This window comes from Rhinatrema bivittatum, chromosome 7 (assembly GCF_901001135.1).
Source record: "Rhinatrema bivittatum chromosome 7, aRhiBiv1.1, whole genome shotgun sequence".
NCBI lineage: Eukaryota > Metazoa > Chordata > Amphibia > Gymnophiona > Rhinatrematidae > Rhinatrema > Rhinatrema bivittatum.
The window spans coordinates 189,820,599-189,848,188 of record NC_042621.1 but is presented as its reverse complement, the minus strand read 5'-3'; the positions used below and the strand labels follow the sequence as shown (position 1 = coordinate 189,848,188).

The 27,590-nt window shown below is 52.2% G+C and overlaps 1 protein-coding gene across 2 annotated transcripts in view; it reads left to right on the top strand.

Moving 5' to 3' along the window:
• The window catches only part of HNRNPH3 (heterogeneous nuclear ribonucleoprotein H3), a 131,807-nt gene extending 105,805 nt beyond the window's left edge, over positions 1–26,002 (top strand). For both annotated transcript variants that reach the window (XM_029609669.1, XM_029609670.1), the window contains exons 10-12: positions 126–206; positions 300–389; positions 25,405–26,002. In XM_029609669.1, coding sequence (XP_029465529.1) covers positions 126–206; positions 300–389; positions 25,405–25,493 — 260 coding nt within the window. In that variant the 3' untranslated portion in view covers positions 25,494–26,002. The remainder of the gene's footprint in view (positions 1–125; positions 207–299; positions 390–25,404) is intronic.
• The last annotated feature ends 1,588 nt before the right edge of the window (positions 26,003–27,590 follow it).

Genomic DNA, 27,590 nt, shown 5'->3' with positions numbered 1-27,590 from the left:
TTATTACTATATAGCATGCTGTCCACAAAGATTTATTCAAAGTAGCTGTAAATGGTGAGGCATGCAATGGAATCAGGTGGCTGTAACATGTACTGCTATTTAAGTAAAACACTTTTCTCTTTTAGAACATCGGTACATTGAACTGTTCTTGAATTCAACTGCTGGAAGTGGCACTGGAATGGGATGCTATGGCAGAGATGGAATGGGTAAACATCCTATCATTTCAAAATCATTAACATGTATAGTTGAGTATTTTTTTTTTTTTCATGAAAGCTCTTCTGTTTTCTTCCATCCCACAGATAATCAAGCAGGTTATGGCTCAATGGGCAGAATGGGAATGGGCAATTACGGTGGCTGTTACGGCAATCCTGATGGCATGGGTGGATATGGTAAGCTTTTAATTCTATCTCTGGTTTCATTGAGCTAAAATGTTACAGCTTCTAATTCTTTAGAGATCTGTTCCATCTCATCTTCTACACCAGTCCTGCCCTTACAAGCATATTCTTGTTCATACCCAGATCAGTCCAGACAAGTGGATTATGCATCCCTACCAGTAGAAGGAGGCAGAGAACAAAACTTTGAGGCACTGCTACATAACCGAGAGTGCCACCTGCAGTCCCTCAGTATTTCTGTTTCCAGCAGATGGTAGAGGTGCAAACCTGTATTCCCTGTATGTACCCGGATCAGCCCAGACTCCTGGGTTTTGCCTCCCCTCCAGCAGATGGAGACAGAAGTTTTTGTGGACTCTGGCGTATACCCTTGAGGTGCCACCTAGTCTGTCAGTATTTCTCTGTCTCCAGCAGATGGAAGCGGTGCTCTCCTTTAGTCTGGTAGTTGGTGTCAGGATTTAGGATTTGGTTATTGGTTTGCTAGTCTGCTAGTACTTATTAAAAAAAGAGCAAAGGGGTAGTTTTATTCTTCAGGCTAGGATTTCCTTTTTTCAGCCTCCCAGGGGGTTGTTGGGTCCTGGTGGGGCCATCCCCCCTGGTAATAGAGGCTTCAGAGCAGAGGGTTGAGGACCCTGTAACTCACCACTGAGGGTGATATTGGGGGGCCCGGGTCTCTCACCCTCAGGAAAACCTTTCCCAGGTTTTGGGAAAAAAAAAAGTACTATAGCTTTAATTTTTTCTGTTCTGCCAGCCTAGCCTTCTCTCCACTGGTGTTTAGCAGCCACTTTGTTTCAGACCACAGACAGCTTCCGATCACGTTTGCTTTCGCCGCTCTTCTCTCCCGACGTTCTAAATTTAGTCCACTGTTCATGCTGCGTGGTGCGGCCTGTGCTGCGAGCAGCCGCGCACACGCGGCTCTTCCATGCCGGTATCTGCATGGAATGTTTGTCGGGGGGGGGGGGGGGGGGGGAGAAGGGTCCTCGGTCGTGGCGCTGGCGAAATCAAGGGGCAGTGGCTCACGGTCGCGTCGGGGGCTGTGGTCTCTGTTTTGCCGCGGCAGGCTCCGGATCCATTCCTGCTTAGCACGGGAACTGAGGCCATTTTAAAAACTTTTAGAGAGCAGGAGAGAGAGCCTCCTCAGCCGGCCAAGCATCAACCCCAAGGTGATTCGCTTGTTCCGGAAGGATGAATTGGGACTGCTTATTCCGGTTATCCTGGAGGAGCTGGGGATTGATAAAAATTCCAGGTTTGGCGCTATGGATCCGGTGATGGTGGGACTCCGAGGTTCGGCTTGATCTTTCCCATTTCATTTGTCAGTCTGACCTCTTGTTTAGGGAGTGGGACACTCCTGATTTGGGTTTGAAGGTAAGTCAGGCTATGGATAAAGTTGTACCCGCTTCCAGAGGACACGCTGGATCTTCTCAGGGTGCCGAAGGAGGATGCTGCCATGTCAGTGGTGACTAAGAAGTCAACTATCCCGGTGACAGGAGCTCTGGCTTTGAAGGACTGACAGGACCGTAAGTTGGAGATGCAGCTCAAGAAGATATTCGAAGTGTCAGCTCTTGGTGTATGAGCCGCCATATGTAGCAGTTTTGCACTGTGAGCCAGTCTCCGCTGGATACAGGATTTGCAGGCAGCCTTAGTCCTTTCGGACACCCAGGCACAGCAGGCTGGGCGGTTGGAGGCTGCAATGGCTTACAGTGCGGATGCGCTTTATGATATTTTGAGGATATTTGGTCGGACGATGGTCTCAGCCCGCCGGCTCCTATGGCTGCGGAATTGGTGGGCGGATGTTTCCTCTAAAGCACATTTGGGTTCTTTACCTTTCAAGGGGAGACTGCTTTTTGGACAGCAATTGGAAGATATGATAAAGTCTCTGGGTGAGAACAAGGTCCATAAGCTGCCGGAGGACAGGCCCAGGGCGAGGTTTCAGGGGAATCGACGTTTTCGCTCTTCCCGGTCCGCCGTCAAGGACAAGGCCGCCAAAATTCGTGGAACCAGACCTTTCAGGGCTGGCGGCCCTCCAGGGAAGGAGACCCCCAGGCTCATGGGAGACCCAAGTCCACACAATGAAGCAAGCCAGTTCACTCCTCAGTTCCAAGAATTGGGGGCAAGCTTTCCTTATTCCTGGAGGAGTGGGCCACCATAACATCGGATCAATGGGTCCTAAGTATAATCAAACACGGCTACGCTTTAGATTTTGCATGTCTGATCGACGACCACTACATGGTTTCTCCATGCTCTTACTATCAAAAGTGGCGAGCGGTACAAGAGACCCTGTAGTGCTTACAGGCTCTGGGCGCCATCGTTCCGGTTCCCAAACGAGAGCTCAGGTGAGGGCGTTACTCCATCTATTTCATAGTGCCGAAAAAGGAAGGCACTTTTCGCCCTATTATCGATTTGAAAAGGGTCAATTGGACACTGAAGGTGCCTCGTTTTCACAAGAGAGTTTCTGGCATCGCTCAATCTGACGGAAGCTTATTTGTACATACCTATCTATCCGGATCATTAGAAATATCTATGATTTGCGATCCTCTGACATTTTCAATTTTGCGCTCTACCATTCGGCCTAGCGACGGCACCCAGGGTTTTCACCAAGGTGAATGGTGGTAGTGGTAGCAGCTCTGCGTCGGGAGGGCATATTGGTGCTTCCCTGTACGTACCTGGATCAGTCCAGACCGTGGTTATGTCCCCAATCCAGCAGATGGAGTCAGCCCAAAGCTTTGAGGGGGCGTCACCATAAGTACTACTACCCCCTCTGCAGGAGTTCAGTATCTTCTGACTCCAGCAGATGTGAGTAGGGGAATCTGGGCTTGCTCCCGATCACCTATAACCTTTTTGTGTTTCCCTTGTTTTGGGGCTTTATTCTCTGTCTTTTGTTAGCACTAGTTGCTTGGATCAAGTTGTCTTTCATTTAAACAAAAAAAAGAAAAAAAAAAGACAAAGTTAATTACTTAATTGGAGAGGCGTGGCTTCCCTGTTGTGCTTCTCTGTTTCTCTCTCTGTCCTTTCCCGGCGCTAGTGGCCTCCCCGGGGTAAGTTGCTTTCTGTTGCTGCTGTTATTTTATTTTCTAGTTAGGTGGACGCGGTTGCCGGTGGGACCGGCCTACCAGCGTCTTCTCCCTCTCCCGCGGCCATTTTGCGGCTCCACGTGGGCTGCAGCGGGGAGCAGGGAGATAGTGGTCGGCGGGTTGTGCGGCCAGGAAGGCCCCCCCCGCGGCTCCGTTTTTCTCGTCGGCGGGTAGTGCAGGCCATCCGGGCCCCCCCGCAGCGGCGCTTCGTCTCGCGGCCCCCCCCCCCCCGAGGCCCTGGGTGTTTTTAGCTGCCGGGAACTGTTTTTTCATCGCGATCTCGATGCCGCGGCCAGCGCGTTGCTCGGCCTGCGGCGAGCCTGGATCGCGCATGTCGAGGGAGGGGATCTGTGCTAGGTGCCTCCCCAGGGGGGAAGGTACATCTCGGACCCTCACTCATTCTCTCCCTATGGCAGCCTTGCCCGGGCGGCGTGGGCCGGCCCCTCCCCCATTCCTGGCGGGAACGGCGGCCATTTTACATGCGCTGCGCCCTGAAGGAGCTCAGGCAGCGCTGGGGGATGGGGAAGCCTCAGAGGGCTCCCCCCCGAATTTACTACCGGAGACGGATCCGGAGGAAGACCCGCAGGGGCAGGGTCCCCCGGGGCCCCCACCCGCGTAGGTCCCCCCGCATAGGCCGGGGTTTTCCCCGGAGTTTATCCGCCTGATGCACACAGCGTACCTGCAGGAGCTGGCGGCTCCCGCGGGGCCTCCACCACCCAAGCTACCGCGACCTTCGTCCCTCTCCCCGGCCCCCCCCCGCTCCGGCGGGCGTGGGGGCCCCACAGCTCCCCGTACACGCCTGGCTCCCTGTGGCCTCGGGGGGGGACTGGGTCGGCCCCAGTTTTCCCTGGGGCGGATCCTGCAGCTTCGGGACAAGGGGACTCTACTTCAGAGGGAGAGGATCCACGCACGCTGCGCCTCTTCCAGCGGGAAGAGCTGGATGACCTAATTCCGCAAATCATTCAGGGATTGGACCTCGATCCTCCTCCGGACCCGCCAGCTCCCGTTGCGCCCGCTGTCGTCACTTCCTCTAAGAAGGGGGATCCCGTACTGGCAGCCCTTCGTCCGAGGGCTCGGGCTTTTCCCATTCACGAGTCGTTCCTGCAGCTTCTCACCAGGGAATGGGATGCCCCGGAAGCGGCTCTGAAGGGCAGCCGCGCCATGGAGAGGCTGTACCCGCTGCCGGAAGATTTCCTGGATCTCATCAAGGTACCCAGGGTGGACTCCGCGGTGTCGGCGGTCACGAAGCGGACGACCATACCGGTCACGGGTGGAGCGGCGCTAAGAGATACGCAGGATTGCAAGTTGGAAGTCTTCCTCAAGCGGGTCTTCGAGGTTTCCGCAGTGGGGCTGCGGGCGGCGATGTGCAGCTCGCTTGCCCAGCGGGCCAGTCTCCTCTGGGTGCAGCTACTGCTCACTTCGCAGGTGTTGCCACCCGAGGAGGCCGCCCAGGCGGATAGGCTGGAAGCTGCGGTGGCATACGGGGCTGACGCCTCCTATGATCTTTTTAGGATCCTCGCCCGCTCCATGGCCTCGGTGGTGGCGGCTCGTCGACTCCTCTGGCTACGCAACTGGGCGGCGGACACGTCCTCCAAATCGAGTCTGGGTTCCCTGCCATTCAGGGGTAAGTTCCTGTTCGGGGAGGATCTGGACCAGATCATCAAATCTCTGGGGGAAAACGCGGTCCATCGCCTGCCGGAGGACAGATATCGATCCACCAGGGCATTCTCGTCCTCCCGGACCAGAGCCAGGGCGCAAAGGCGCTACAGGAATTACAGGCCGGCGGCGACTCGGCCCTCTGCCTCCAGGTCTCAGCCCTGGACACGCTCCTTTCGTGGGTGCCGCCCAGCGCGTTCCGCTCCCATGGCGGGACAACCTTCTCTCAAGTCCTCTCAATGATGTTCAGCTCGCCCACTCCGCCGTCCCCAGGATTGGGGGGCGGCTGGCGTTCTTCTACGAGGAGTGGGCGCGGATCACCTCGGACCAGTGGGTCCTGGACACCATAGGAGACACGGCTACGCGTTGGAGTTTGCCCGCGCTCCAAAGGGACGGTTCATTTTCTCTCCCTGCGGCTCGGCCGTCAAGCGAAGGGCGGTGCAGTTGACGCTGGACAGATTGTGGGAGATAGGCGCCATTGTGCCCGTACCCTCCGGAGAGGTGGGCTCGGGCCATTATTCCATCTACTTCGTGGTACCGAAGAAGGACGGTTCCTTCCGCCCCATTCTGGACTTGAAGGAAGTAAACAAATCCCTTCGGGTGGTCCGGTTCCGCATGGAAACGCTGCGCTCGGTGATCGCGGCGGTACACCGAGGGGAGTTTCTGGCCTCCTTGGACCTGACGGAGGCCTACCTGCACATCCCCATCCGGCGGGAGCATCATCGGCTGCTACGTTTCAAGATCCTGGACCAGCATTTCCAGTTTGTGGCGCTTCCGTTTGGATTGGCAACGGCCCCGCGCACCTTCACCAAGATAATGGTTGTCGTGGCGGCTGCCCTTCGGAAGGAGGGTATTCTAGTCCACCCCTATCTGGACGATTGGCTCATCAGTGCGAAGTCTTTTCGGCATGGACAGGCTGCGGTGGCCAGGGTGATAGAGTTTCTGCAGTCCCTGGGATGGGTGGTCAACTTCTCCAAGAGCTCCCTCGTGCCCTCGCAGCGCTTGGACTTCTTGGGGGCGACCTTCGACACCCGTCTGGGCGCGGTTTTCCTACGCCAGGACAAGGCGCAAGCCCTGCGGGAGCACATACAGCAGTTTTCTGCCTTACCAGCTCCCACCTCCTGGGACTATCTGCAGCTCCTGGGAGTCATGGGTTCCACCATCGACATGGTCCCTTGGGCATTTGCGCACCTCCGACCTCTGCAACGAGCGCTCCTCTCCCGTTGGAAACCTCTTTCGCAGGACTACCAGGTGATTCTCCCGCTGCCCCAGCTTGCCAGGAACAGCTTGTCCTGGTGGATGGTCCCGGAGCATCTGGCGCGCGGCGTGTCCCTCGATCTACCAAATTGGGTAGTGGTAACCACCGACGCCAGTCTCGTAGGCTGGGGAGCAGTCTGCGACCGCAGCGCCACGCAGGGGACGTGGTCCGCGGAGGAGTCGAAGTGGTCCATCAATCGTCTGGAAACCAGAGCGGTCAGGCTGGCGCTCATCCACTTCCTGCCTCTTCTTCGGAATCGGGACGTCAGAATCTTATCCGACAATGCGACAACGGTGGCCTACATCAACCGACAGGGCGGCACTCGCAGTCCGCAGGTCGCGCTCGAGGCAGCGATGCTAATGCAGTGGGCGGAACGGCATCTGGGCCGTCTGGCGGCCTCGCACATCGTGGGAGTAGACAACGTCCAGGCGGATTTCCTCAGCCGCCAGTTTCTGGATCCCGGAGAGTGGTCCCTCTCCGACGAGGCCATGCAGTTGCTTGTCCGGCGGTGGGGATCTCCTCGCCTCGATCTCATGGCGTCCGCCCAAAACACCAAGGCTCCTCGGTTCTTCAGTCGCCGGAGAGAGCGGGGGGCGGAGGGCGTCGATGCTCTCGCGCTCCCGTGGCCGGCCGATCTGCTCCTATACGCGTTCCCCCCGTGGCCGCTGGTGGGAAGACTACTCCGCCGGATAGAGGTTCATCAGGGGACGGTAATCTTCGTCGCGCCAGAGTGGCCAAGACGGCCTTGGTTTGCGGACCTCCTCCAACTGGTAATCGACGGGCCCATACGTCTGGGACATCTTCCCCGCCTCCTCCACCAGGGACCGGTATTTTTCGACCAGGCAGAACTCTTCTGTCTTGCGGCCTGGCTTTTGAGAGGCGCCGCCTCCGGGGCTACCCGGAGGCGGTAGTGTCTACGCTGCTGCGTTCTCGGAAGACTTCGACGTCGGTGGCCTATGTTCGAGTCTGGAAGGTGTTCGAGCTGTGGTGTACCGGCCGGAACACCAGACCCACGGAGGCGTCTGTCCCCCAGATCCTCCAGTTCCTACAAGCAGGGGTGGACAAGGGACTCGCTTTCAACTCCCTTCGGGTTCAAGTGGCCGCTCTTGGCTCCCTCCTGCGTGACAGAGGATCTCTGTTACAGCACCCGGACATCGTCCGTTTTCTCAAGGGGGTCAAGCACTTACGGCCCCCATTGCGGGACCCTTGTCCCTCTTGGAGTCTCAATCTGGTACTACGTTCCATGTCGGGACCTCCGTTTGAACCTCTGCGGAATGCGACGATCAAGGATCTCACTCTCAAGGCTGTGTTCCTGGTGGCCATCTGCTCCGCTCGGCGTATTTTGGAGCTACAGGCTCTGTCGTGCAGAGAACCTTATCTCCGGTTCTCCGATTCAGGAGTCTCGCTTCGTACTGTGCCCTCCTTCCGAAGGTGGTGTCCGCGTTCCATGTGAATCAGACGGTGGAACTTCCATCTTTCCCTTCGTCGGAGCCGCGGTCTCTACGTCTTCTTGAAGTCAAACGCACTCTGCGTCTTTACCTGGAGGCTACGAATGATTTCCGGACTTCTGACCATCTCTTCGTCCTTTGGTCCGGTCCCCGGAAGGGATCTCAGGCCTCGAAGACGACCATTGCCAGATGGCTGAAGGCCGGCATTGCCGCTTCCTACATTGGGATGGGGCGGGCTCCCCCGCCCGGCATTGTAGCACATTCCACACGTTCTCAGGCGGCCTCCTGGGCGGAGAGTCGCTCGGTGTCTTCGCAAGAAATCTGTAGAGCGGCCACCTGGAAATCGTTGCACACGTTCTCGAGACACTATAGACTACATCTCGCCTCGTCCGTCCATGGACACTTTGGCGAACAGGTTCTACGAGCGGGCCTCGCAGGACCCCACCCGGTTTAGGGAAGCTTGGGTACATCCCACGGTCTGGACTGATCCAGGTACGTACAGGGAAAAGAAAATTATTACTTACCTGCTAATTTTCGTTCCTGTAGTACCATGGATCAGTCCAGACGCCCACCGCATTTGGGTTCTACTCCTGCTCAGCTGTCTTTGGGGCTGATTCTCCTCAGCTGTTCCTCATGTTACAGTAGTGTCTTCCTGTTGTGGTTTTTCACGTGTTTCCAGTTTTCACTGTTAATGGAGGTTGACACGCTATGTTCGTGGCCCCCACCCGTTGGTGGGAAGGTTCCAGTTTCTCTATTTCAATTCAGCGGCTTATTGTTGCCGTCTTGTTTCAACTTGATCCAATCAGGGGGTTTCTGTTTACTCGGGCTTTGATATACTCGATACTGAACTCCTGCAGAGGGGGTAGTAGTACTTTTGGTGACGCCCCCTCAAAGCTTTGGGCTGACTCCATCTGCTGGATTGGGGACATAACCACGGTCTGGACTGATCCATGGTACTACAGGAACGAAAATTAGCAGGTAAGTAATAATTTTCTTATCCCTACCTGGACGATTGGCTGATTAGCTCAAAGTTGGAAGACCTCTGCAGGGCAGCGGTCCAGAGGGTACTGCAGATGCTGACCTTGTTAGGTTGGGTGGTCAATCCCAACAAGTCGTCTGGTTCCTTCCCAGCCATTGGGAGTTTCTGGCTGCCAGGTTCGATTATGGTCTTGGGCAAGGTTTTTATTACAGAAGAGACTATCCAAGTTGGTTACCCAGGTGGAGTCTGTCCATGCTTCGACCCAGGGCTTGGGATTACTTGCAGGCTCTGGGATCGATGGCTTCCACACTTGAGCTGGTCCCGTGGGCGTTTGCACATATGCGTCCTCTTCAATCAGCATTGCTCTCCCGCTGGAGTCCACTTTCACAGCAGTTTCATCTTCGCTTACTGCTGACGGACTTGTTGCGTTCCAGTCTCATGGGTGGCTTTATCCAGAACACTTGTGTCGGGGAGTGGACTTGGAGATTCCCACATGGATAGTGGTTACTACCAATGCCAGCCTCTCTGGATGGGGAGCAGTGTGCCTGGGATTGGCGGTACAAGGTCAATGGACAAAGACGGAATCCTCCTGGTCAACCAATCGTTTGGAGACCAGGGCAGTTCAGTTGGCGCTACAGGCCCTCCTATCCTTAGTGGAGGGTCGGTCAGTGAGGATACTGTCCGACAGTGCCACAACAGTGGCTTACATCAATTGTCAGGGAGGAACCAGGAGCCGTCCCGTGGCAGTGTAAGCACGGCTGTTGATTACCTGGGCAGAGCAACACCTCTACAAGATTGCGGCCTCTCACATCGACATGGAGAATGTGCAAGCCGATTTTCTCAGTCTGCACCGGTGGGATCCGGGGGAGTGGGAACTTTCCAGCTAGGTTTTTCGTCTTCTGTGCAAGCGCTGGACCATGCCCTCCATGGATCTCATGCCAATGTACCGCAATGCCAAGGCTCCTCGATTCTTCAGTCTCCGAGAGCCAGGAGCAGAGGGAGTAGATGCTCTGGTCCTGCCCTGGCCAAGAGACGTTCTGTTGTACGTCTTTCCGCCGTGGCTGTTGGTCGGAAAAGTGTTGCACCGAATCGAAGTTCATCCAGGCAAGGTGATTCTTGTGGCTCTGGAGTGGCCGAGGCATCCATGGTTTGCAGATCTTCTGAATCTAGCAGTCGATGGCCCGCTGAGGTTTCGTCAGTCTCAGACTCTTCTGCGTCAGGGCCCCATCTGTTTTGGCAAGGTAGATCGCTTCTGTCTAGCAGCATAGCTTTTGAAAGGCAGAGGTTGAAAACGAGGATTTACTCCCCTGCAGTTATTGCCATGCTCTTGCACTCCCGTAAAACTTCTACCTCCAGAGCCTACGTTCGAGTTTGGGGAGTGTTTGAATCCTGGTGTTTGGATCGTAATGTTCTCCCATCTAGGGCCTCAATCCTGGAGGTTCTAGAATTCTTACAGGCGAGATTGTCCAAGGGTTTGGCCTTTAATTCTCTGCGAGTTCAGGTGGCGGCGTTAGGTTGTTTTTGAGGTAAGGTGCAGGGGTTTACAAAAGCCTCTCATCCGGTTGTGGCTCGGTTTCTGAGAGGGGTTAAGCACTTGCGCCCTACGGTCCGGAATCTTTGTCCTTCGTGGAAACTTAGTTTGGTTCTCCACGCCCTTTGTGATGCCCCCTTTGGGCCATTGAAACGGGCGACTCCCTCAAATTGAAGGGCATGTTTCTAGTAGCTATTTCATCGGCGAGGCGTATTTCAGAGATTCAGACCTTATCTTGTAGAGAGCCTTTCTTACGGATTTCTGAAGCAGGTGTTTCATTGAGAACAGTTCCTTTTCATTTGAATCAGTCAGTGGAGCTTCCTTCCTTCACGGGTCTGGATTCTTCTATGCCAGAGATTTGCGGAAACTGGATGTAAAGAAGGTGTTGCGTTACCTGAAGGATACGAACAATTTTCCTCTCTTGGACTATCTGTTCATCCTATGGAGTGGACCCAGGAGGGGTCATAAGGCTTCCAAGGTCACTATCGCATGTTGGCTGAAGGAGGCTATTGTTTCGGCATTCCTTCTGCAGGGTCGTCCGATTCCGGTCATTCTTAAGGCTCATTCAACGTGCTCACAATCGACTTTGTGTGGGCTAAATGCCAACAGGTGGTGCCTCGATTTGTAGGGCGGCTACCTGGAAATCTGCTCATACTTGCGCGAGATATTATCGACTTGATGTCCGGGCACCAGAACCCAGTTTTTTCAGAGCTAGTGTTCTCAGAGCGGGACTCTCACAGTCCCACCCTGGTTAGGGAAGCTTGGGTACATCCCAGGAGTCTGGGCTGATCTGGGTACATATAGGGAAAGGAAAATTGGTTCTTACCTGCTAATTTTCATTCCTGTAGTACCACGGATCAGGCCAGAGTCCCACCCAAGGAGAGTCTGCTCGGCCGGCGGTTAGCCAGTTTTCTGTAAGTTACATAATACCCCCCTATTCAGGGTAAAGGATTCTTGGGCATAGTTTGGTTTTCGTCAGTTACATGTTTTTTCATTACTTCTGCTCTTTGGGGGGGGGGTGGGGGGAGGTTGATCATGTGAAAGTTGTGGTTTTCTTCTCGTTCTGCTTGTGTACAGTGGAATACTGACACTCTAGGTGGCACCTCAGGGGGGTATACGACAGTCCACAAAAACTTCTGACTCCATCTGCTGGAGGGAAGGCAAAACTACAGGAACGAAAATTAGCAGGTAAGAACCAATTTTCCTATCTGGAGTTTAAAAAAAAAAGAAATACACATTTTAGAGAGAAAGTTCGACTCCCCGAGGTGTTAGGTTCCTTCGTTTGCTGACAGACCCAAATACTGATCCTGATGGGAAAGTGGATGAACTGGATCGGGATAAGTTCCCCGTGACGGAGGAGGCTGACCCCAAAGTAGTCAGTCTATTTAAGGAGGAGGAGTTGGGGCCCCTCATTCCTCAGGTACTGGAGGAACTAGGGGGTGAAAGTAGCCCTGGGGTGAACCTGGTTCCCTCTACGTACCCAGATCAGTCCAGACTCCTGGGTTTTGCCTCTTCCAGCAGATGGAGACAAACTTCGCAGGTACTGCCTCTTAGCCCAGTGTGCCACCTGCAGTTCTTCAGTATTTCTCTGTCTTCAGCAGATGGAGGTGCCCTGCAGTTCTGTACCTAAAGGGGGGGAGAAGAAATAGAAGAGGATTGATTAGGTGAAATTCCCTCCCAGGAGGTTGGCAAGTCCTGGTGGGTTGGGGACCCTTCATCGCATGCTGATCCACGCTGGGTGGTGACAACTGGTGGTCTGGTTACCTCCCCTCAGATTTGGGAAAAGCCTCTGCCACCTTCAGATAAGGCTATTAGTTGCTATTTCTTGCTATTTTGTCTTTTTTTTTTCCTAAAGTTTAATGGGAAAAAAGGGGGAAAATAGGTAAAGGATGGGGAATGTGTTTGCTTGACTGCGTTTGGTGGCAGAAGGGCTCCGGGTGGGCGGTGTTATCCCTTTGCGGCTCCCAGCGCATCTCCTTTTCGGAGTGTGCTGCGTGGTCATTTTCAGTGCCAGGCTATGCTGCGTGGCTTCCACTGCACCACGTGCGGAGAGACTTCCGTGCATCTCTCCAGAACTGGCCATTGCTACCGCTGCTTCCCTGATGGGGGAGGGCAAGGGAGGGACTGCGCTGGCATTGACTTTGCAGCAGGGGTCCGGCGGCATAAAGCTGCAGCGCAGGAGGCCATTGATCTGGAACGGCTGCCATTTTTTATTTCTTCATGCGCAAGGCTCAAGCTGCAGCAGGGGGCAGGCATCTGCTGCCTGCCCTTTCTCCAGGAGATCTCTCAATGAAGGAGCCCCCGGGGGGGGGGGGTTTCAGGGGAGGAGGAGGTGGAGGGTTCCTCCCCTTTTTCGCCAGTTTGTTTTATTGCTACATAAAGCCTATTTGATCTATAAGGCCATGGAGTAGCCATCTTCTAAGTGGAGGATAACTGATTCCCCCCCACCCAGGAAGAAGTCCAGATTTTCGGGAGCTTCAGGGACTACTAGTATTCGGAGGATCCTGGGTCCTTCTGGGATAGGGGCCACCGATGAGGGTTGGATTGCGAATTGCCATCTATGGATGGTTCTCCTGACGCAGATATTTCTTTCGCTCGGCACAAGTTCCAGAGGATGACCCAGGAAAGGCCCCATCAATGGAGAGTCCTAAGGTGGTTTGTCTGTTTCAAAGGGAGGAACTCTGATCCCTGATCCCGCCAGAACTGGGAATGTCTGTTCCGCAGGAGCAGGCTGACCTGGAGGAAGTGATCTGGTCATGTCCGACTTGAGGGATCTAGCCAAGACTTTCTCTTTTCACAGAAAGAGCTGGTGGTCAGGGAGTGGGACACTCCAGAGACTGGCCTTTAGGTGAGCAGAGCCATGGATAAGCTTTATCCTTTGCCTGAGGACACTCTGGAGCTCTTGAAGGTGCCGAAGGTGGATGCCTCTGTTTTGGCAGTTACGAAGAGGACTACCATTCTGGTAGCTGGGGCAGCAGCGCTGAAGGATCTGCAGGACAGGAAGCTTGAGGTGCATGTTAAGATTTTCTAGGTGGTAGCACTGGGCATCCGGTCTGCTGTCTGCAGCAGTTTTGTGCTCCGGGCTAGTTTGCGATGAGTTCAATAGTTGCAAAGTGAGAGGAATATAACATCCCAGGAGTCTGAACAGGCAGAGCAATTGGAAGCGGCAGTTGCTTATGGAGCAGATGCTTTGTATGACCTCGTTCGCACATCATCTTGAATGATAAGAACATAAGAACACGCCATACTGGGTCAGACCAAGGGTCCATCAAGCCCAGCATCCTGTTTCCAACAGTGGCCATTCCAGGCCATAAGAACCTGGCAAATACCCAAAAACTTAAGTCTTTTCCATGTTACCGTTGCTAATAATAGCAGTGGCTATTTCCTAAGTCAATTAATAGCAGGTAATGGACTTCTCCTCCAAGAACTTATCCAATCCTGGTGGGCTCAGCCAGGAGACATTTGGCTGCAAAACTGATCAGCGGGCATCTTGTCCAAAGCTCAGTTGGGAGCATTGCCTTTTAATGGCAAACTTCTGTTAGAAGATGACTTGGAGCAGATGATAAATAATCTGGGAGATAAGATCCACAAGCTACCGGAGGACAAGCCAAGAGGATCCAAAGGTTTTCTCTTTGTGTGCTCTCATGTTCGGGGGCAAAGGCGTTTCTGCATGAGCAGAGCTCTGAGTGGTGGTCAAAGGCAGACCTTGGTGAGGTCACAGTCCTGGAACCAGCCATTTCGTGGGCGCAGACTGAACAGTGATGGCTCCGGAGAGGGTAGTGGCGGAACCAAGCCTGCGCAATGAGACTAGGTAGGCCCACTCCTCATTTCCAGTCATCGGGGTCATTTACTCAATTTTGAGGAGTGGCTCAAAATCACATCGGACCAGTGGGTTCTAATTGTGATAGGACAAGGATACGCTTTAGAATTTGCTCTTCTGCTCAGAAACCTGTTTATGGTGTCTCCTTGTGTCTCGGCAGAAAAGAAGGTGCTCGTTCAGCAGACCATACAGCAGCAACAATTATTGGGGTCCATTGTCCCCGTTCACTGGGACGAGAAAAGGACAGGGAGTTTGATTCATTTTGTGGTGCCTAAAAAGGAAAGAACTTGTTGACCAATTCTGGATTTAAAAAAGGTGAATCAGCTCTCAAAGTTTTCCGTTTCTGGATGGAGACTCTGCGGTCCATCCCATCATAACAGCAGTGAGAAGCAGGGAGTTCTTGGCTTCCTTGGATCTAATGGAGGTGTACCTACACCTAGGGATTCATCCGAATCATCAATGGTACCTCTGGTTTATGGTGCTGGGGTGGCATTTTCAATTCTGCGCTCTCACGTTTGCACTGGCAACAGCCCCGAGGACCTTCGCCAAAGTGATGGTGGTAGTGGCAGCGGTTCTCAGAAAGGGAGGGTGTGCTTGTTCATCCGTATTTGGACTGGCTCATTTGGGCGAAGTCTGAAATCCTTTGCCGAGGTACGGTAAAAGTGGTGTTACAATGCCTGAGATAGCTGGGATGGATAGTCAATCTGTCCAAGAGCCACCTTTCACCTTTGCAGGTGCTGGAGTTCTTGGGAACATGCTTCGATACCCGACTAGGGAAGATATTTCTCACAGAATAGCGGTTTGTCAAGCTGCAGGCTCAAGTTCGGAACCTGTTGGAGGCTCAAGTGCCCACCCAGGGTGTGGGATTACTTGCAGGTCCTTGGTTCCATGGCCTTGACCTTGGAGCTGGTCCCGTGGGTGTTTGCTCATATGAGACCTACAGAAAGCATTGCTATCCGGGTGGGATCTGATGTCCGAGCAGTTTCATCTCCTGCTACCGCTTACAGTTTGCCAGGGCCAATTGTGCCATGGGGTGGATCTCTAGGTTCCTCACTGGATGGTGGTGACTACTGACGTCAGTCGCACTGGTTGGAGAGCTGTGTCAGTGCAGAGCCATTGGACAGTGGAGGGAAGCGATCTGGTCCATCAGTTGCGTAGAAATAGTGGTGCTGTTGGTTTTGCAGGAGTTTCTTCCCCTTTTTATGCAACTGTGCAGTCAGTCCTGTCAGACAATGCGACTACTGTTGCCTATAACAACTGCTAGGGAGGTACCAAGAGTTGAGCGGTTGCCCAAGAGGCAGAAATGCTGATGTCCTCGGTGGAACAGCATCTGGTCTCTATGGCGGCCTCGCACATAGTGGGATCTGACAATGTGCAGGCGGATTATCTCAGCCAACAATAGTTAAATCCCAGAGAATGAGAGTTATCGCAGGAAGTGATGACCCTCATTTCTTGCAGGTGGGATATGCCTCACATGGATTTGATGGCAACTTGGAGGAATGCCAAGGCACCACATTTCTTCAGTTAAAGAAGAGAGCATGGAGCTGAAGAGATTGATGCCCTGGTGCTTCCTTGGCCAATAATGCTCCCACCTGCAGTCCTGTAGGTTCTCTCTCTCCCGACTCCCGTCAGGGGTGTCTGCAGGAGTTCTTCAGGGAGTGTACACATATAACATCCGACCGGTGTGTTGGAGACTCTTAAATCTGGTTATGCTCCGGACCTCAATTTTCCCATACGAGAAGTCTTTGATATCCCCTGTTTCACTCTGGCCAAGTGACAAGCTGTCTCTGGGACTTTGTTGAAACTGCAGCTCTTGTGGGCGGTGGTACTGGTACCTCTGTTGGAACAGGGCCACAGTCTTTATTCCATTTATTTCATGGTGCTCAAGAAGGATGGTTCTTTTTGTCTCATTATGGGTCTCAGTGATGTGGACTGCAGTCTACAGGTGCCACACTTTTGCATGGGAGCACTACAGTCTGTGCTCATTTATTGGAAGCCTCCCTACATATCACTATTTGGGACAGGTATCAAAGGTGCCTTTGTCTTTGTGTGTTGCGTGAGTACTTCCTGTTCAGAGTTACCATTTGGTCTGGTGACTGCACCACACATTTACCAAGCTGTGGTGGTGGTGGTGGCCTTCGAGTGCGAGTGAATTATGGTCGTTCCGTATCTCAACAATTGGTTAATACGGGCGCAGTCTTACGAGGAGGCAGTGCATGTGAAGTGAGAAGGCTTGGGCTGGGTGGCCAATTTTGCAAAAAGTACTCTGTATCCCATACATTCTCTGGAGAATTTGTGTGCAGTTCGACAGACAGGTATGACAAGCTTCTCATGGAAGAGAGGGCCTACAGGATTCTCAGATCCAGCTCTTTCTGGAGTTACTGGTCCCATTCACTTGGGATTATTTGCAGGTGCTCAGTCTGTTGGTGACTTTGGATTTGGTGCTGTTGACCAGAGTTCACACGTCCCCCCTTCAGGTGTCGCTCCTGATGTGTTGGTCCCTATAATCACAGGATTAGAGTTTGCCGCTGAATCAGTTGGTGCACCAGTTGCATTGCTGGTGGAATATTTCCTCTATTTGTTGAGGGAGAGTTGGCCTAGTCACGCTGACCTGGGTTTTGGTCACAACGGACGCGAGTCTCTTTGAGGGGCTTGTCAGGAACAGGTGGCCCAGGGGAGTTAGTGTCTGGAGGAGGCCTTGTGGTCCAACAGGCTCAAAACCAGGGCTATACACCTGGCCCCTTCTCCAGGTCTTCCCACTGCTTCAGGGGAGGGCCGTTCGGGTCTTTTTGGACGACACCATCATGGTGATGTGTATGAATTGGTGGGGGGAACCCAGAGTTGTGGGATTTCGGCAGAGATGTCTCTTCTATTCCCATAAGTGGAAATGAATCTTTGGCTAATTTCGGTAGCGCACATCACCAGTCAAGACAACTTGTAGGAAAACTTCCTTGGCCGAAATCTGCTAGAATCTAGAGAATGGGAGCTGAGCTTGGATGCCTTTTCCAGGATTTGTAGCAGGTGGGGTCATCCACAGGTGGATTTGATGGTGACACAGTGGATTGTGAAGGCAGACTGTTGGCTTCAGCTACAAAAGGGGAGCAGGGGTCGATGGATAGACACCCTAGTGCAGCCTTGGCCGGAGGGGGAGCTCTTATGTCTGTCTTCCGTGGGCAATCATAGGCAGACTGCTACGAAGCATAGAGCTGGAGAGCAACAGTCATTCTTGTTGCGCCGGTCTTGCCTCGTAGATCTTAGTATGCCAATCTTCTCCAGCTACAGGAAGACTGGCCTTTGCTCTTTCCGAAGCTGCAGGATCTTTTGGTTCAGGGGCACATGGTCATGGAGGATCCAGCTCCATTCTGTTGTACAGCCTGGCTCTTGATTGGAGACAGCTCCATAAGAAAGGGTATTCTTTGACAGTACTTGCTTTGCTACTGAAGTTTCAAATGGTCCATGTTGACTTATATTCGACTCTGTCTGTCCAAGCAGTACTGCATGTCCAGGTCGAAGTCTCCCAGGTGGGCTGAAATTGCCTGTATCTTGGCCTTTCTTCAGGGCTGTTTGGACAAAGGGCTGGCCCTGAATTCCTTAAAGGTGCAGGTGGTAACTATTTCTTGCTATCGGGAGCCCATAGCGGATGTCTCTATAGCAGCTGACCCAGATGTGTCCCGCTTCTTGAGGGGCGTAAAAAGGTGGTGACCACCTTTCCAGCTTATTGTTCCATTGAGGGATCTTAAATCCAGTGCTGAGAGCTCTTTTGAGCCTTTGAAACAGAGTTCTGTGAAGGATTTGTCACTGGAGACTGCTTTTCAGTTTGTGGTGGCTCTGCACCGAGGGTCTTGGAACTTCGTTTTATCTTGTTGAGACCCCTTCCTAGTGTGTTTTTTGTTTTTTTTTTTTTGACCAGTGCCATCATTTAATCTGAAGGTGAATTCAGTCTTTTCATTCAGTCAATTTCACTTCAGTCCTTTTGGGAGTGTGGTCCTGAGTATCAGTCCCTTGGATGTGTGGAGGCTTATCTTGCACTAATGCCTTCCACATTAGTGGCTTTCATGTACTGCAAATTCTGGCCTTTTTGGTAGTGTGCATAAAGGAGATGCAACCTCTAAGGTTACGCTGGCTTGCTGAATAAAAGATGACTGATTCGACTTACTTGCTGAAGGGCAAATGGCGTCTGGAATTGGTGCATGCATATACTCCACCAGGACCCAGTCAGTATCTTGGGTGGAGGGACGTGCATGCATTCCCACTGGCCAACTATTTGTAGGGCAGTCACCTAGTCTTCCTTGCATTCCTTTGTGAAGCATTGGCTGGACGTGCTAGCATAGAGGGATACGGCTTACAGTGCAGGGGTTCTTCCGGCAGATCTTGCTTCCTCCCAGCCAAGTAGATGAAGCTCAGTACTTCCCACTTGTCAGGGCTGGACTGGTGTAGCAGAACTAGATGGAAAGAGAAAGTTCCTTTCCATTAGTCCTGCTACACTAGTCCAGGACCCTGGATGGAAGCAAGACTACTATTTCAGGCTGTTCTAGTTTGGTATCTGGTTGAGGGCCTTGATTCTTTCTGTTCCTCTTGTTTTCTTTCCTTCCTTTTTTTTTTTTTTTTGTGGTAGGTTGCAGGTAAACTTCTCAGGTTTCTGGTTGAAATTGGATTTTAGATTACTTTTTGATAGATGGGGGTCTGATCCAAAGCTTTGTCAAGATACTGGATGCTTACTGCTAGCACCACCTCTTTAAGTAGTGGCTATGATGTCACAGAGGAAAACGGTTGTCTGCCTCCATCTGATTGTAGGAGAAATAATCTATTTGTCAGGGCTGGACTGGTGTAGCAGGACTAATGGAAAGGAACAGGTAAGGAAATTTCTCCTTGCTAATTTTCAAGAGTTTCAAATTCAATAGTTTTAAACATACTAGCTCAACTCAGTAAGTGGAGCATTGTGGACTTTTTTCTGTAATGGTCTCTTTTAAATGGACTAACTACCTAGAGAGTGGTTTATAGAAATGATTTTTAGGGATGACTAACTTTCGGATCAAAAGTAGCAACCCAGAGTAATTTGTGGTGATTCAATTGAAAGCTTCTTAGCTATTCACACCATTATAAATGTAAACTGTGGGTGGGGAGGGAGGCTAGACAGGGAAAAAAAGAAAAATGTTAAGCATGAGATGACTGGTACACAGGATCTGTACTGGAGATGGAAAAGGGAAATGGGCTACATATGTAGAAAAATTGGAAAAGTTTTGGTTGTATCTATAAATATTAACTGCCATGCATTTCATTTTATAGTCTTGGATTAGAGGAAGTCATTTCTAGCTATTATGTTAATCCTTGTAAGAAATAAAACCTAGGAGAAAATCTAGGCGATTCCAAAATGAGGAAACTAGCAGTTTGAAAATTTTAACTCTAGATGGTACTTCATTAACTTTTTTTTTTTTTTTATGCACAGTATCTGGCAGAAATCTCAGGTTGTTTTTAAAGTAGTTGTTCCCTGTACGTACCAGGATCAGTCCAGGACACCTGGGTTGTGACTCCGCACCAGTAGATGGAGACAGACTAAAACTTGTGGGCGGAGCATATATGCCCCTGTGCCAGTCACAGCCCCTCAGTCTTACTCTGTCTCCAGTAGGTGGTGCAGGTGCGGTCACAGCCCTGTCGGGCCTGATTCTGGTTCTTAGTCAGGTTCGCTTTTTGGGGTTTTGTTTTTGTTTTGTCTATTAGGCCTTGGTTTTTTACTGTAAATTGGGGTTTTTGTTTAATTTGGTTACTTTAGTCCCAGTTGCCCTACCTCCCTGGGGAGTTGTGAGGTCCTGAGGGGACTACCCTCCCCAGGTTGAGGCCGCTGCTAGGGTTGAGGACCCGGCTGGGCTAGTAGCAGCGTCAGGGGTGACACGGGGGAGCCCGGTTCACTCACCCCTGCAGGACATAGGGCTTTTCAGCACCTGGGACAGCGTTTTTTCTTATTTAAAAAAAAAAAAAAAAAAAAAAAGTGTTTTTACTTTTGTTTTCAGTCGGCTCTCCGTTCCTTGGCGTTGCGCTCCGTTCTGCTCGAGGGGGGGCGTCTTCGGCAGGGGGGAGGTCGCCGAGTTGAATTTTTGTTTTTATTCAGCGTCCCTCAGTGCTTTTCGGCGCGTCTTTGGTTTCCCGCGGTTTATTGCAATGCCGCGCGGCTCGCAGTGCAGGGCCTGTGACTCGGCACGCGCGCGCGTCTCTCCCGGGACAGCCTTTGCTCGGCCTGCGTCCCGGGAGACGAGGGATCGTCGGCGGCTCCTCGGGGGGCCCGATCGCCGTCGCAAGGGGGGGGGCCCCCTGATAGGCCTCCTGACCCGTTCCCGGTCAGCGCGGGAGTGGCGGCCATTTTGTCTACCGGCCGGGTAGTTTCGCGGGAAACGGTGGGGGCCTCGGTTTTACCTCCTACGCTTTCCCCGCAGCGGGGTGCGGCGGTGGAGGTCCCTTCAGAGGGGCCCCAGTCCCGGGGGCATTCGGAAAGCGACGCAACGGATTCGGGCGAGTTTTCTGAAGATTTGGCGCTTTTGATGCGCAAAGTTCTCCGTTATAAGCGCAGCAAGCGCAGACGGGGGGACGCCTCGCGTTCAAGGGTCCACCGGTCCCTGCCGCAGAAGAAGATGGCAAGGAGGGTGGCGAAGACCACCCAGAGCGCGGCCCGGGGCAAACGGCTTCCCCGAGGGGTGCCGCAGGACTCGGATTCCGAAGATACCTCCGGGGCGGACACAGAGGCCTCCGAGGAGCCCCTGCCGGGGGCCGGGACGGCAGCAGCAGATGGCTCGGCGCAGCCCAGTACAGGTAAAGGAGCGCAGGCCGTCGACGGGGATGACCCCAAGGTGGTGCGTCTGTTCCGCAGAGAGGAACTGTCGCCACTCATTCTGGCCATTCTCCAGGATCTGGGGATTGAGGCTCCTCCGGTAGTGGTCCGCCAGGAGGCAAATATGGATCCTGTTCTGCTTGGGCTCACAGGGCCGGCGGTCATTTTTCATTTTTTCATCCACGGATATCCTCTTCAAGGAATGGGATACTCCGGAGTTAGGTCTGAAGGTCAGCAAGCCCATGGACAAACTTTACCCTTTGCCGGAGGACGCGCTAGAGCTCCTCCGACTCCCAAAGGTGGATTCGGCAGTGTCAGCTGTCATGAAGAGGTCTACCATCCCGGTCACGGGAGCGACAGCCCTCCAGGATATTCAAGACCGTAAGTTGGAGGTTCAACTCAAAAGAATTTTGAGGTTTCTGCCCTAGGGGTGCGTGCTGCCAGTTGCACAAATTTTGCTATGCGTGCTAGTCTGCGCTGGGCTCAAGTCCTGCAGGCGAATGCGGGTCTCTCTTCAGAGGAGGCTTCCCAAGCAGACAGATTGGAGGCGGCCATTGCCTATGGCGCTGATGCACTCCATGATCTTTTGCGCACCTCAGCTAGGTCCATGGTGGCAGCGGTGTCGGCACGTCGTCTCCTTTGGCTGCGCAATTGGGCAGCGGATGGCTCTTCCAAGGCTCACCTCGGGGCTTTGCCTTTTAAGGGGACATTGCTGTTCAGCAAGGAGTTGGACGATTTGATGGTTTCCCTGGGGGAGAACCGAGCGTTTAAGCTGCCGGAGGATAGGACCCGGTCGAGATCTTCCTTTTCAGGCAGAGCCCGGTTCAGGGCACCCAGGAAGTCTAGGCCGCAAAGATCCTCTGGACCCTCGTATAGGCCGTCTTCCTCTCGGAACACCCAGTGGCAGCAGTCCTTTCGGGGCAACCGTTTTGGCCGGCAAGGAGGGGCCCCGTCGGGTGCGGGGTCCAAGCCTTCGCAATGAAGTTCGGCCGGCCCATCCCTCGTCGCGTCCTCGGCACGCTGTTCCAAACGTGGGGGCGCGTCTATCCTTATTCCTCGAGGAATGGGCCAGCGTGACGTCGGATCAATGGGTCCTCGACGTGATAAAACATGGCTACGAGTTAGATTTTGCTCGCATCCCAACAGACAAATTCCTGGTCTCACCCTGCAAGGATCCCAAGAAGAAGGCGGCGGTGCTAGATACCATCCAAAGACTAGAAAGACTGGGAGCCATCTCGCCGGTTCCGGCCGCTCAGTACGGCAAGGGCCGGTACTCCATTTACTTCATAGTCCCCAAGAAAGACGGCACTTTCCGCCCAATTCTGGATCTGAAAGGAGTCAACAGATGCCTTCGAGTCCCTCACTTCAAAATGGAGACCATTCGGTCAGTGATCGCGTCAGTGCGTCCCGGCGAATTCCTGGCGTCCCTAGATCTCACAGAAGCATACCTTCATGTGGGAATTCAACCAGCGTTTTCAGCGGTTTCTGAGGTTTGGCATTCTGGGCAGGCACTTCCAGTTCCGGGCGCTTCCGTTCGGCCTGGCGACAGCGCCTCGGACATTCACGAAAGTGATGGTGGTCGTGGCGGCGCAGTTGCGGCGGGAAGGCCTGCTGGTTCACCCTTACCTCGACGATTGGCTGATCCGGGCGAAGTCTCAAAGTCTGTGTCGGCAGGCGGTGGCCAGGGTGTTACAGCTCTTGCAGTCCCTGGGCTGGGTGGTCAACTTCAACAAGAGTCATCTCGAACCCTCTCAGTCCTTGGAATATCTTGGAGCCCTGTTCGACACGAAGCGAGGCAGTGTGATTCTCTCGCAGGAACGGATATGCAAACTGCAGTCTCAGGTGCTACGTCTTTTGTCGCTACACCGGCCACGAGTCTGCGATTACCTGACGGTTCTGGGGTCTATGGCATCCACGCTGGCGTTAGTCCCTTGGGCGTTCGCTCATCTATGGCCGCTGCAGTCCTCATTGCTTTCCCGCTGGAAACCGGTTTCCGAGGATTTCTATCTACCTCTACCTCTCGAGGGGCAGGCGCGATCCAGCCTGAGCTGGAAGTCGGTTCAGGGTCTGTGGTCAGAGTCGCAGACCCGGTGGTCTATCAACCGGCTGGAGACCAGAGCGGTCCGTCTGGCGCTGCAAGCTTTTCTACTCCTCGTGCGCGGACAGGCGGTCCGGGTATTGTCGGACAACGCTACCACCGTGGCTTACATCAATCGCCAGGGAGGGACAAGAAGTCCTCTAGTGGCGGAGGAGGCGCGGCTCTTGATGCTCTGGGCAGAACGGCATCTCAGCCATCTCGCGGCTTCCCACATAGTGGGAGTCGACAACGTCCAGGCGGATTTTCTCAGTCGTCACCGCTTGGATCCCGGAGAGTGGGAGTTGGAGGACGAGGCGTTTCTCTTCATTCGCCGGATTTGGGGAACGCCCCACATGGATCTGATGGCCACCTGGCACGACGCGAAGGCTCCGCAATTTTACAGTCGACGTCGCGAAAGGGGAGCAGAAGGAGTCGACGCGTTGGTGCTTCCCTGGCCGGTGGATGTACTTCTGTATGTGTTCCCACCGTGGCCCATGATCGGAAAGATCCTACGGCGCATAGAATTGCATCCATCCAATGTGATCATGGTGGCGCCGGAGTGGCCACGCCGTCCGTGGTTTGCGGACCTGGTCCAGCTGTCGGTAGCCGCACCCCTTCGTCTACAGGAATTCCCGGGGCTCCTTCGTCAGGGCCCCGTCTGTTTGGAGGATGCGGCTCACTTTTGTCTCGCGGCATGGCTTTTGAGAGGTATCGGTTGAAGAGAAAAGGCTACTCGGATGCGGTCGTTGCTACGTTGCTGAGATCCAGAAAACAGTCTACGTCCCTAGCTTATGTTCGGGTCTGGGTAGTGTTTGAGGAATGGTGCATGGAGCGGGGCCTAGACCCCACTTCTGCTTCTATTCCCGATATTCTGGCTTTTCTCCAGGCGGGGCTCGCCAAAGGTTTAGTGTTTAATTCCCTTCGGGTTCAAGTGGCGGCGCTTGGCTGTTTGCGTGGTAAGGTCCGGGGGGTCTCTCTGGCTCTCCACCCGGATATCTATCTCCCGCTTTCTTAGGGGGGCTAAGCACCTCCGTCCTCCGTTGCGGCCCCCTTGCCCGTCTTGGAACCTCAACTGGGTACTCTCAGCCTTATGCTCAGTGCCGTTTGAGCCCCTGAAACGTTCTACGCTCAAGGATCTCACCTTGAAGACCGTATTCCTAGTGGCGATTGCATCGGCCCGTCGTGTCTCAGAATTACAGGCGTTGTCCTGTAGGGAGACCTTCTTGCGCATCTCCGATTCGGGGGTCTCCTTGCGGACGGTTCCCTCCTTCCTTCCTAAGGTCGTGTCGTCGTTCCATTTACATCAGTCAATTGAACTTCCCGCTTTCTCGGTTGCGGAGTCTTCGGACCCGAAAACAAAAGTCTTGAGAAAACTAGATGTGCGGAGGTCCCTGCTTCGCTATCTGGAGGTTACTAATCCGTTTCGGGTGACGGATCATCTGTTTGTGTTAACTTCGGGTCCAAAGAAAGGTGCTGCGGCGTCCCGCACGACAATTGCCCGTTGGCTCAAGGAAGCCATTGGTTCTGCGTACATTCTGCGCGAAAAATCGCCACCGGTGGGTCTTCGGGCTCATTCGACACGGTCTCACGCTGCGTCTTGGGCGGAATCTTCTCAGGTGTCGCCTCAAGAGATTTGCAGGGCGGCTACCTGGAAGTCGTTGCATACCTTCTTTAAACATTACCGGTTGGATGTTCAGGCTACTGAAGCTGGGGGTTTTGGAGAGAGGGTACTACGAGCGGGACTCTCTGCTTCCCACCCTCGGTAAGTTAGCTCTGGTACATCCCAGGTGTCCTGGACTGATCCTGGTACGTACAGGGAAAGGAAAATTAGTTTCTTACCTGATAATTTTCGTTCCTGTAGTACCAAGGATCCGTCCAGGATCCCGCCCGCAGTGTTGCGCTATAGTAACGAAGAGTCCGCTCATTATTTTTTTTTCAGTACGCTGATCCTTGTTTATTCGCTCTCCCGGTTGGGGAATCTGGTTCCTGTAGGGGTGTTGGTCTTCTTTTCCCTACCAAGTTGTATGGTTAGCTATGATTGCCTTTTGGCTTTTGTCTACTTTGACATTACGTATGACTGAGGGGCTGTGACTGGCACAGGGGCATATATGCTCCGCCCACAAGTTTTAGTCTGTCTCCATCTACTGGTGCGGAGTCACAACCCAGGTGTCCTGGACTGATCCTTGGTACTACAGGAACGAAATTTATCAGGTAAGAAACTAATTTTCCTTTATGGGAAACTAATTATCCTGTTTCTCAGCTTTGGGGAGTCATTCTGAAATTTGTATTTAATTTCTTTAAGCCCAAAAAGCACACTAAATATACATTAACATTTTTTTACACATTTCTTTTTAGGTCGTGGTGGTGGAAATACTGGAAACAGCGGAGACTACTATGGTCAGCATGCTGGCATGGGTGGAAGTGGATGGCGTGGGATGTATTAGTGTCTAAAGGATCCCGGAAGAAACTGAATTTACAAACTTTAATTTTCTTTTGTATTTAAAGGGCATTTCTTGCTACCAATTTACTGTTTGGAAGTCTTTCTGTAAGATACTATGTAGCACCCAACTACACAATAAGAACTTAAATTTGGAAAAAGTCAGTTTTTTAGTAGATAAAAGCTTAGACTTGTCATGACAGCTATAGCCAGATCTTATGTCCTCTGTTAACTGCTTGTATTAAATTTCTCTTAATTTGCTTCCTTTTTTGTAAATTACTGTATACCTGGGTGCCACATAGCAATAACTTGTACAAAGACTTCAGCTTATGGCTTGGTTGCAACGACACTTTCACATGAAGTGAGTGGCCCTTTGAGGACTTTAATGTCTGAAGGAATGTGTTCTTTTCAGAAATATTTAGTAAACTGTGGATTACAAGGGGAAAATCTTTCTGTAGGTTTTTAATTGTTTTATTCCGTATGTTGACTTTGAATAAATTTTTATATTCAAACCACTGATGGTCAATGCTTTCCTGATGACAGACCCTCTTTAATATGCTTTACTTTAGTTTAAATTCAGTTCCAGTAAGTGCAAACTGATAAAAATGTTAAGAGTACATTAAGGTCTTGAATGAAGTGATCTAGTCCTACATTTTCACTAGACATTTTGGTAGAACTGGTGGTAATTCAGTACCTAGGGGGAAAGTGGAATGGCATGTGTAAGTTTGCTGCAGGCAAGAGTTCTGCAAGGTTCCCCTATCTTGGCAACCATTGGGCTAAAGTTTTCAAAGCCTCATGTAGCTGCCAGTGATGCGAAATAGTGGTGATAATGGTATAGCCACAATGTCCTCCAAGAGCTAGATTTGGATCATCTAACTAGTTTGTTTTTCAACCATCTCCAGTGGTAATATGTGCATTACTGTGTCCCACAGTCGCAGTGAGAATTGTGAAGAGTGGAATGGCTCCTTTTTTATTGAACTCTGTGATGCTAGCTATTTGGAGTGTCTGCACACTGCTCAATTACTTTGAGATACTTAGGTTCCTTGTCTGACTTCAATGTGATACTTGTTTAGCTTTTTGCTTAGAATCACTTTGTTGCTTTCTTAGTTCCTTTGCAGTGAAAGTGGTTTGTTAAGCTCATGATTTGTGTCCCCTGCTCATGACATTATCAGATAATGTGCTGGCCATTTTATAATACATGTTTACACAGTTTTAATAAACATAATTGTTCTAAAACAAAGGTGTGTAATCAGCATTTATATATACATTAGATATCCATATGTTAACTCAACATGAGTAAGAAAACAGTGTAACTGTAGTTCCTGTTCATACCTCAGATCAGTCCATACTCCAGGGTTTTACATCTCTGCCAGCAGATGGAAATAAAGAGAATTTTACTGACACTGCAATATAACATGTTGTGCCACCTGCAGTCTTCCAGTATTTGTCTCCAGCAGATGGTAAATAATATAAAACATGCAGTCTGAAGAGAAAAAAAATTGAAGGTTAAAGATTTCTGGGAGTTGTGAAGTCCTGGTGGGGCCATACTCCCTGGTTTGAGGCAGATGAGCAAGAGGTTGGTGACCCTTCTGTTAGCTTGGGCTGGAGGTGGTCATCTGGTGTCCAGGACCTTCATCTCACAGGAGGCAGCATATAGCTGCTGACAAGTCTGCACAACAAGCCCAGATAAGCAGGAAAGTATTTTCATTCTGTTTTCCCTGTACTTACCCGGATCAGTCTAAACTGCTGGGTTTTGCCTCCCTTCCAGCAGATAGAGACCGAGAAAAACTTCGAGCGCGCTCTCTTAACCTGGTGAGCCCACCTGCTGCTCTCCAGTATTTCCCTGTCCCCAGTAGATGGAGGTGGTGCAAAACGTGCGGTTCTGATCCAAGCATAAAAAATGTAGGGATTTAAATTTCTCTAGGAGTCTCCCAGGGGGTTGTAAGGTCTTGGTGGGACCATTCCACCTGGTCGTAGGCGTACTTTGAACAAGCAGGGGTTGGGAGCCCCGAGCTTTGTCTCCCTTTCGGCCGGTGGGGTGATAGCTGGTGGTCCAGCTGCCTCTCCCCTTACTCCGCTCCCTTACTGCCCATACCGGACTCTT